At 41.9% G+C, this 11,394-nt stretch overlaps 1 protein-coding gene across 8 annotated transcripts in view; it reads right to left on the reverse strand.

Annotated features, from left to right (window-relative positions):
- Positions 1–4,420: 4,420 nt before the first annotated feature.
- Positions 4,421–11,394, reverse strand: part of LOC124060262 (ephrin type-B receptor 3-like) — a 59,035-nt gene continuing 52,061 nt past the window's right edge. For 6 of the 8 annotated variants that reach the window (XM_046390986.1, XM_046390990.1, XM_046390987.1 and 3 more), the window contains exons 15-16: positions 9,208–9,363; positions 4,421–7,066 (exon numbers count right to left, since the gene is read on the reverse strand). In XM_046390986.1, the coding sequence (XP_046246942.1) occupies positions 6,958–7,066; positions 9,208–9,363 (265 nt within the window). In that variant the 3' untranslated portion in view covers positions 4,421–6,957. The remainder of the gene's footprint in view (positions 7,067–9,207; positions 9,364–11,394) is intronic. The other 2 variants (XM_046390993.1, XM_046390992.1) reach the window with 1 other exon arrangement.

Below are 11,394 nucleotides of genomic sequence, written 5' to 3' on the forward strand. Positions count from 1 at the left end.
TTGATTTGTAGTCATGGCTGGCTCGAATGGCAAGACAAATAAAGGGAGAAACATACTGAAATCATTTCAACATAATTAATGTATTGTTAAAGTAATAGGAATTAATCAAATGCCGAAAAACCGTGGGACGTAAAAATTAGTTCAGCTCTGAAAGTGAGTGCATGTGTTACAGTGTGTGGGTGTGGAAGTCTGGTATACAAAAAAAAGGAAAAAGATAAATCAACAGAGTGACGTGTGCAGAAAGTCTGGATTGAGCTAAGCTAATCAAACAGGAAATTTAATTAGCACTGTCACAAAGACAGCAAAATAATACAACAACAAAAAGAACAGTGATAAGTGACACACCGAATGCAAAGACTCCACCACTGGAAACACAATTTAAGGAAATTAACGACACATTTTGAAACTCTTTGAGGCAAACTACTCTGATGACTCATATCATGCAAACAGCTTGTTTTTTGTAAAATGTTTATGTATGCTTGTTTCATAGGATAATTATCTAAAGGACGTAAGCAAAGGTGCAGACAAACACACACATACACACAGGCACACACTCATGCTTCTTTGTTGGAAGCATTTGCCAATTAGCAAGTTGTGGGGTTGGAGTGGTAATTAGGCTTTCCAGTCGGCTGGTGTCTGTGTACAGCTTAGCTGAGACAGGTCCGAAGCTAAACGCCTCTCTATTTGTCCAGCAATTATGTCAGGTCCCCATGTCACAGTAGAGACGTGACCAATTAGCTGTGCCAAGCTAAAGTGAAAGAGAGGGATTATGGCAGAGGAGACAGGAGAGGATGAAAAAGTAGACAGTGAGCGGGTGTGGGGCTGTTAGCCGGATGTTCGTAAGAGAGGCAGAGTGAGGGATCGTCTGTAGGGAATAAGAGAAAATAAAGGGAGACAGACTTTGGCTTAAATAATGAGGAGAAGGAGTGGGTAAGGAGGGTGTAAAAGGGTATGATCATGTTTTGCACTGAACCTTGTCCTGACCGACATGTGGCAAAGACATGCTAATGCTTAGTGATGTTTATGCAAATGCTGCCTCACTAACAGGTTAAGATATTGATCTTTACTGACACTTCAATAATTCTTATATGACATATTTTGACGAAACAGGCCTGCACACAATCAATATTTTCCAGCTTGCGGTAATGTGACACTATGTCAACAGCCATAGGAAAGTATACAGTGCTCCAGTTCATCTTGGAATTGGTCCATATTTACTTCACACTGACAGATTATACTACATATAGACCTCTGAGGGAGCATTCACTGTCTGGGATAATCAAAACAACTCCTGTGATATGGTCCCCACTCTGGTTAAATTCGTATCTTCACATGGGGTTTTTAAGCTTCCTCTGGTACCATAATAGATAAATATAAACTTGATGCCAAATGACAATAAAAAATATGAGAACATTTGGCAGGACCTTCCATACTTGTCCAGTGACTCCATCATCTGACAACATCAGTGGAAAACAAAAAATTGTAGTAGTTTTGGAAATCTGAGATGAAATTTATTCTGCCTGCTGTAACACAAAAAGATATAATCCTCTGTTGAAACTTCTCCGAGTGCAACTGGAGGGGGGGGGGGCTTTTCGAAAATATCTGCTCTACCCAGACACCGAAACCACCCGATCCAAGACTCTGTATTTAATTGGACAGGGAAGGGGAGAAGAAGGGAGCCAGGGGACAAGGCGAGGGGAGGATGAGGTAGAATCTATGATCTGAGCATCTTTCCCTTTTTTGATGGAAAACAAGAACCGGTGGCTCAGCGCCTGCAGAGATGAGTCAAGCTCATATAAATTAGTGGGCTTGAAAGACAGTATGTGGGAGCTTTAGTGTTGCATTGTATTGACATAACTCTGCTTGCAAACTTTTTGATTTGATTGTGACAACATGTCTCACAAGCTTTTAAGGCTGACTGCATTGTGATGGTGACATTTGAGAAATTATATCTGATTTAGAATTATGCCGCTACACTTTGATATGCTTCTGGACGCACACGTGCAATTTAATTCTAAATTCTGGCAAGCTACTTAAAATTACAGCTGCAATCATGGCAAAGAACTTAGCCACTAAAGGGGCATTAGAAATAGATGAACTCTTGGTTTACTAGGATCAATAATCCATTCATCAGGTACCTGCAGCTATAAAGATGAAAGAAGGCATTAGGAAAAAAAAGAGTACACAGTGTTACTCTAAATGTCCTCAGGCTTTTCCGAGGCAAGGGGAATAATGCAGCCTAACATGTCTAAAACACAAACATCAAGTCAGAGAGCCTTGGATGAAAATAATCCCTGTTTACAGGTACACTGGGGACATTAACAGAAACGTTCAGAGTTAAACCTGGAAGTGTGGTGCATTTACCTGAAGCAGATAGTTTGTCTGAAGTGAGGCTTTGGAGTCAGCAAGGAATGTTATTATGGAAACTGCTGAAAAAAGTTTTGGTCATGATTATAGAAGCAATGCGATGGCCATAAATGATAAACAGGAAAAATGAATGTTTTTGTCTTGAGCAGTTACTTGACTGGAAAACAAGTGTGTTGGCATGGTACCTCATAGAAGAACATTTTAGTTCGCATGGATTCCAAGCACAACATAAAGACTCAGTCAGGAGAACGGGTCACATTTCTTAAATAATTTAATTGCAAAAGGGTCTTTTAAAAATATTTCTACAAGAATGCATCATCATTTTTTAGTAATTTGTTGTGTATGTCTGCACCATTAAATACATCTTAATGCTTTTCAAAGAGGAATTAACAATTGCATTTCTCAGCGCTTTACCCCACCCCCCCCCCCCAACCCTCCCAGTTCACTACACATGTACAGTACTGTCTGAAACATATCACTTCCTTGTATGAAAAGAGGGGGTTTTCAAAAATGACCAAAGACAAATGTAGAGTGAGCTTGTTAGAAGAAAGAAGAAAAGAAAGTACTGTATATACTTATTTAAAACAGACAACTGAAGAAAGCAAAGTTAGCAAGTGGTAAAGGGTTGCGGGCAAGTTGGGGTGTGTTTGTTTGATGATCAGTGGAGGATGAAATACAGGGAAAGAAAGGTGGAGGGAATGTTGGGATAGTTTGAATCCTGTTGGCACACATAGAAATAACCACATCTAACAAGGCCTAAACTCTGCTAATCAAAGTGTTGTCTGTATAACATGGCAATCATTATTTATTTCACACTCTCTCTCTCTCACACACACACACACACACAAACATAACAGTTCATCTTGGTTTCAGCAATGTGCAGTCAGAAGGATGAACAACAACAAAAAAACCCCACCAGAAAGTGTGTATCTTTACTCTGCGTGAATGTTGAATATTAAACACTCCCATGAAACGTGTGAAAAACCCACTGAAAGATTAATTGTTTGCAGTTGATGTGGTGGCAGTTTAATCATTCTAAGATGTGCAACAGTGCCAGTTGAGCTCATCACTCATGTCTGGTTGACTTTGGTGAACGCAGCTACAGACCCCAGTTCACCATGTGTGTCTCATCAATAGTTCATGCAAGCTCCAACGCGCTGCCATTTTTCATGAGTGGGCATGTCTGCCATCTGATTGTGTTTAGCCCCCATATGCCCCCCATCTCTGTTTTTTTCTTAATGCTCATCAACTGTGTCTTTCTTGGTGCCACATGCGACTTTGCAACACTGAGGGCTTAGCTGATTGAACGACTGAGCTGAGTGTAGGAAGAGGGAATAACGTTGTAATGTTCCTTGGGGACTCTGAGTGAAAGTGAACATCTGATTGCATTAATTCTACTCCTCTGTCATCTTTCAATGTAGACTCTATCGCCGTTTTCCAATCCAAGTGTTGGTTTGATTTGGAGAGAAACAACATAATTGTGCAGAATTCTGCTGGCGCTTTCAGCACTGTATCGTCATGATAACAAATCATGTTGACATTGACAAATCATGTTGTGATTTTCAGCCATTGGATACCAAATCTGATCTGACATTCTGACAAAAAAAAGTAAGGATACAAGACTTATTTCCTGTATAGTTTGAGTACACAACAGATACTTGATTGTGTACTACAACTGTTATAGGTTAGTAAGCCCTTTACAGAGTGTACCAGCAGTTGTGAAAATGTCTGTATGTGGATTAAAATGAAAGAATATCAAACATGTTGTTGTTTTGCATAATTTCCTCCATGACTTTTTTTGAAGGGACTTAAGAGAGGCTGACAATAGTAATATGGCAAGACACACTGCACGGCCACTAAAATCATGCTATCGTTATACACCTGACTAGTAATATTCACATATTGCATTGATCAGCTCCAACTCAAACAATATGGAGACTGTCTGGAAGATCACACCAGTGACTGAGCCCCAGCCATTAATCCTCCACATTCAAACACCCCTCTGTGTGAAGCACAAATAGTAGGGTCTCCGTGATGCAGCTGCTATCATTTAGGATGTGGGGGGGGGGGGGGTCTGCAAATTTTGCCTATCTGTGTGCCAGGGCTGTTGATCCTGCACTGTACTAATCATGCAGCAGCCTGAGCTGAGACAGGATGATTGCAGGTCAGACAGGAAATGAAGAGAGATAATGATAGGTCAGCCTGCCGTATGTCTGTCCTCGCTGCCTGCTCGTATCCTTGCGATGCCAGATTGGCTTCTGCATTAATCGACCTGACAAAGACCAATAGCTTTCTGTTCTGACAGCTCTGGATTCTCTGATGACCGTTGCACACTGCAGTTCTGGTGATGGAGCTCTGCCTTCGGGACGATTGGGGATTGATTGACAGATGGGCTGCATCATCTCTAGACCTTCTCCCTAATGACTCTTTAACACTTGAACATAAGATTGGTTGGGATTGTTCAAGCTGATTTTTAAATACGTCAAATCAAAACACAAGTATACCGCTTGTTTTTTGAGATGCAATACAGTGGTTTGCAGGAGGTTAGAAGTTGACAAAACAATGTGCCTGGAAGACGATTAGCAACAGCTCAGTGCTTCATAAATGCACTTTATGTTGAGAAAGAGAATGGGTTGGGGAAGCTTATTAATATCCAGTTCAGTTGGCACACACAGACTTGAACACACCTACGAAGACACTCACACGATAATGGACGGAAAGCAAAAAGGGTGACGGATTATTACCAGTGGTCAAACCTTTGGTGTTGTTCATCTGTTCATCTCTACTTCCTTACTTCATCCCCCTGATCTTTCCCTTTGCTTTCTGTTAATTTCGCTCTGAATCAAACATTTCACAACGGCACTTCCATTTTTTCAAAACACCATTTTTCTTGTTATTTGTGGTATTTTTGTTACAAAACATGTACAGGCTGTTTAGAACAACAACAAAAATACAATATCCAATGTATATGCAGTTTCTTTTGTTTAATATTCATCAATTTATTCGGTGAATCCTCTTGGAGTTTTCTCTTCTGATTGTTCCAAGTCCACTGTCCCAAATGGCCTGAAGTCCGTCTGTGTGTTGGTGAGGGATTGGGGTGGTTTGGCGGTACAAATAAATACATAGGGTGGGATGTCAAGAAATTAAAACAAGAATTTTGATTATTTCTAAATCCAGATAATAGTAAGTAGAAAGTAAGGTGTCCGTCATGGTTTCTCTCAGTTTCTGCATGATGCATATATATAATTATATATATATATGTATGTCCTAAGTTCATTTTTTTGGATTCAATAAAAAAGAATGTTTAACAGTTGTCCACAGAATATAGCGTAATAGTTTCAGATATATTTGCTCCTTGTCACAGTTCAGTTCATGCGTTAATTCTCCACGGTGGCAAATAGCGGAAGCTGTATGGTACAGTATACTTGTGTGCAACTTGACACACCCTCACGTCCAAGCACGCTTAATAACACATACACGCACACATGCACGCACACACATACAAAAATGCACACAAAAGGCCAAGTGGTCTTTTTTTATCATGTTGCCACAGTCCTCGTCTCCCCTTAATCACATAAAGCGTCCTGTGGGGGTACTTAGGTTTGACCGGCCATTTTGAAACCATAAATCTCCCAAAAATGTGTAAGAAAGCCAAGAAAAGAAAAGAAATTATGTGTGGACAAACAAAAATAAAACATTTTTATGTGTAAAAACACAGTTGATGAGCAGGTGATCCCAAGCTGTAGAACTATCCTGAGTCACTTTAGGTCAGGATGAAGGTTGAAGAGGTCATCTGGTGACCAAGTGAGGACTCAGCAGCCAAAACAAGCGTCCAAAAATGTGGCTGCCCTCCTTTGACCTTTTTGACCTCTGTCATCCTCTTGACCTTTGATCTCATTTTTCCTCTTCCACCACCTCTCCCTTCTCCAGCAAGTGCCCTTTTAGATAACACACCTTCAATATGAAGATGGAGAACGACACACACGTGCACAGTAAAAACAACTTCTATCAGGGAAAGAATTGTCTCTATCTCCTCTGGGTTCTTTTTCTTTTTTTTTTTCTTGTTTTGTTTTTTTATTTTTTTTTACATGTGAACTTTTGTTCACTTTTTTTATACCAGGGTGGGTCATTCTTTACTATGTAATACGTCCATTGAAGCTGGGTTAAGAGGGGAGGGACTCTTGCATGAGGATCGGAGTGCGATGCTTCAGTTACAGGGCTGAGGCCAACCTCACTAAAACACACATGCATGCAAACGTCAACCCACACCAGAGCTGGTGAGGCACGCATGGGATATAAGGGGGGTTAACTCTTCTTTCTCTTTCAAACACACACTAATTCTGACTGGATGGGGGGGATAACGATGACAAATAACAACAAAAAAAAATGCAGGAACAGGAAATGGAAGTGGTAATGAAATTAAGAAAAAAAATGAATCAGAGGCACTGCAAGCCAGTTTCATAGCGTCTAATTGGCAGAGATGGGTCAGGCAGCTAGGGTTTTCCATTGGCTCTCTCTGGCACTGTTCCTCCCCCATTTTCCTGTCTAGCTGTCCTTCGACTGCATCAGTCCGTGTGTGTGTCCTGTCGCTCACACCTGGACAGGAAGTGTTTGGTTCATCTGTAGTCTCATGTCCTGAATGCTACCAAGAATCTTCTTCTGATGGCCAGCCAACGTTACCCCTATCCGCAGCAAGTCCCTGTGGTGAGAGAGAAAAGAAGGAAGTAAGAACAGGTGGCTCAGTCATAAAAATATAAAAGCAGACAAACATGACACGTCCAAAGTTGAAGTGCAGATTTCACTTTTCACCCTCAAGTAAACACTTAGTCTTCCAGGTGGGAACAGAGACAGGCAAGCATTTTGGCAGTCATCCATAAAATGGTTGACAGAGAGAATGTCAACAAAATGGGGACACTCATACAGCTATAGTGACTGCAACATACTTCTGTTGCCTGGCAGGTGGGTAAGAGGAAGGGTGTCAAAGGACCATAATGTGATAGTTAATGATTAAAGAGTAAACTTAGCTACTGTTCAGCAGCTGGTAGACTTCACAGAGTCCACACAACTTAGCTATAGAAACAGAGAAGCAAAAGATCTTCTTTTTCTAAGATACTAAACAGATTATTCAGGAATCTGCCAGACATACTTAAAACGGTTCTGTGTGTCAGTAAATCAGCTTTAATTTGCCCACTGTTGCACAACATTCTTCACTCCTTAAAGATATCCAAGCATAGTCCATATACAAGCCATATTGGAAAATGTAAAGCAGTCTCTCAGCCATGGGCCAAGGCCACAGTTGATCCTTACAGTAAGAAGAAAGCCTTAACCTCATGTTGAGGATGCAGTGGGAAAATATGAAAATGTTGACATACAGTTGACATTACTACACCCTTTAAAAGGCCTCTGAGAGCACACCTGCTTTGGTTGTCATTAGTCATACAGCATAATCTAATCACCATGGCCTTGTTGGTTTAACACTGCACAATCATATCACAAAAACCTCTCTTTTCCGCTCGCTTGTTTGATTTCCCCAGTTGATAGTGGAGGAGAGAGCGGACGGCGTCTGGGGCAGTGATTAGCTGACTGTTGGGGCTGTGCCACAGTCTGCGTCCTCTCAGTTTAGTCACACACACATATACACACTAATACTGGATAATCTAATATTATACGCAGACACCAAACACTCTGCTTGTCTGAACGACTTTGTGGCCCCATCCATTGTAGCACAAAGGTGTGCACCTAAGCTCACACATGCACACACACACACACCATCACAGTACGTGCATGTTCACACACACACCCAAATCCACACTGCACATCCATCGCCTTCAAAAGCCAAAGAAGAGTGCATCACCACAATTTCACACAAATAAATGGTGGGGTTTTTTTCCCATATTTTGCCATCCCCATCAGTGCAGCGATGGAGGATGAAATGATAATAAATGGGCACCATTAGAGGAATTACTGGCCATTAAGGGCAACAGAGAACCACAGTACGCCACACCTGTCAGCCTGGCCAAATTGAAACAAATTACCCCCACCTCCATTGCCTATTATGGAGCTAATGAGGATAATTTATTTATCATTATAATTCTAATTCATTTATTTCATCATCACTGGCCTCCAATTTCCATGACTTACATTACATCATTTCCTGTTTGTAAACAGGGCAGAAGGTGGTTGAGACATCAAGGTCAACTGGATTTTGTAGTGATGGAATCAGCTATAGGAGTTGCTGAAAAAATGTACTGCTTCTGTTTATTGTAAGTTGTTGATTCACATTCGAAGCAGGTGATTGTTACTGGCCCCCTCCTGATTACATAATCCCCCTATTTTACAGCAAAACTATCCTGATTGGTCAATTACGCGCCAAATTACTGGAAAAGCATGGAAGATCTTGTGTTTTGTCATTTAGTATTCACTGCATAATCTCTTGGTCGTGTCTTTTGTCAGGTGGTGTTGCAAAAAATCTTTTCTTTTCCCTCTTACATCTTGGATTCTTTATACGCTACATTATTTGTGCATAGATACTGGAACAGTAAAAGGCCTAATACTACATGTCTTTAAGGCATGATTTATCTTCGTAGCACAATGAATATATTTCTGAAATGTCCACTAAATTTACCCGTATAGTAAAATATATCCTTTTTTATCCTTTAGTTATTCTTTCATGTCCAAGTCTTCTCAAAGCTTCTTTTCCACAATTTATCATGTTTAATTTTCCATGAGACTATTTTTATTCCCTTAAAGTCAATCTGTATAACATTAATTTGACTCTCAAACTCAACCCAATCAATCACTTTAGGCCTGATTAGCTGAATCTACTCCCTCTCCACTCACTCTGCTGTCATCTGGGCCACCAGGTCAAAGGAAGCAAATCCGGCGTTGACGAAGTTGTCACGGTAGCGGCTCATCTTGATGGCATCCAGCCAGTCCCCCACAGTGGTGAAAGTGGTATAGTCTGGTACACAGCGGTCAAGCAAGGGCTGAGATACCCTACATTTGGGAGAGGAAGGGAGGATGGACAAAGAGAAACAGAGAGAGAGAGAGGGTTAAGGTCGTCACTCTACTGCCTCTACCGGCCAACCTCACCCCTAAATGCACCCCGCTGAGCGCCACCTCTCCACCTCTCCATCTCTCCACCTCTCCTCCTCTCCTCCTCTCTTTTCTCCTCTCCTTTCCTCCACATGTAAGGAGTTGTATGCAGGGTGGGTGGGGGTGTGGGGCTGTGTAAGTGGGGGGGAGGGGGTCGCTTTTACGGCCGTGGAGAGACTGGCTGGAGGCTTGGGTGGTGGATGCTGGCGCTGCAGCTGGTGAGGCGAGTTGGTGTGTGTTCACAGAGCAGATGTCAAATCTGATCTTAAACAATGACTACCCACGTTGTAATTTACAAAGAGCCAGATCAGATTTAAGAAACTGTAATCATTTGCTATCATCGCACAACATGCGTCATAGCAACCAAGATTTTTTTGGTCAACATCTGTTATGTAAGAATGTGGAATGTTTCCTTATGAAACTCTTGATATATCTCTATAGCTCTCTTCCTGTTTTTCTTGTTGCAATGAGATGTCAGTGAGTTGCATGGGGACTGGCAAAACAAACAAACAAAAAAATCCACATGAAATTTGTTGTTGCATTTAAAGCACTTTGACTCATGGTGTATTTGAGGCAAAAATACAATTGAAAAATATTTGTAGAATGTAAACACAGATGCTGTTCGCATGTGTGTGGTTGCTTGGCAGGACTGACTCATGAACCTGTGGGCTCGGGGAGCACACGGAGAGAGAGTTTGATTGTGTGTATATAAATATGCTGTTTTTAGTTGTGTGATAGGTGTGTGTACGTGCGTGTGTGTATATCCATGGTTCTGCACACCTGCTGAAAGTGCAAAAGGGCCTTTCTAACGAAGAGAGTGTGTGCTGATCAATGCTGAAGATAGACAGGCCACCTTGGGAGTTTTAATAAAACTGTGCTACAACTCAGAGCAAAGTGGAGATGATGAACAAGAGAGGAGGTGGAGGGGGAGATGGGGAGGTGAAGGCGGAGAAACAGATGAGGGAGCAGGCAAAATGAAAGAGCACCACTGTCTCCTCTCTGCTCTCTTGATCCCTGTCATCCTTTTTGATAGCATTAGATTCATTAACAATTAAAGCAGGAATGAGGAGAGAAAGAGGGAGAAAAGAGAAAAGGCATGGAGGGGGAGTTAATAACGGTGATACAGAGGCTCCATTGAGTGGTGTAGATGGAGTGATTTTTAATAAGGCCTGCGCTTCGGAGCCCAAGGCCTCAGGCCGTTGTTAACGCCAGGCTCTGGCTTCTCTTAATGGAGTATTGTTAGAGCTCCTCTAAAGTTGGCTTCTAAAGGGTGCAGAACGTTGTTGGCCACATGTGAGCCACAAGCAGACACACAGCAAGAAATCTTGTGTGCCAGCTAGTGAGACACTAACAAGCCCGAATTTAAAGAAAGTGGATGGATTTGATGTAGTTTCTCCAAAGGGCTGTCCGACTGTTTTCCACTTTTAGGGTTAGAGAGTGAATGAGGTTAATTTCTCAAGTGTTAATTTCAGCATTTACGTACACTGAAATGCCTAATGCAACCAAGGCTGAATTACTCAGTACGCTTTACACCTACAACGTGCAGTCACTTCAAGTACACATAACACACCTCGGAAGACTTTTATGTCAGACAGTGTTAGCTAATATTCAGCCACCCCTCAATGCTGAACAGGACGACGCTATCATCTCTCACTTCTCCCTTGTTAAGTTTGTCGGCAGGAGGCCACCTCTCCGCTGGCCCGTTTAAAATCTCGTTAGTGGCTAATTAAAAGGCTCTCCCATCTCTTTTTTGCATCGCCTTAATCGAGCTAATTAACCGCAAGCTTAATCTTCTAAGAACGTCACTCCGGTGGCCAACCGAGACCCTAGTTTCCCCCATGAGCCCAAACCAGGATTGTCTGCGGCCCTCCCTCAAGACAGAGAGACCCTGATGCAGGGACGGATAGGTAGGTCAGCCCCCTCCCTATCACT

This window comes from Scatophagus argus, chromosome 6 (assembly GCF_020382885.2).
Source record: "Scatophagus argus isolate fScaArg1 chromosome 6, fScaArg1.pri, whole genome shotgun sequence".
Taxonomy (NCBI): domain Eukaryota; kingdom Metazoa; phylum Chordata; class Actinopteri; family Scatophagidae; genus Scatophagus; species Scatophagus argus.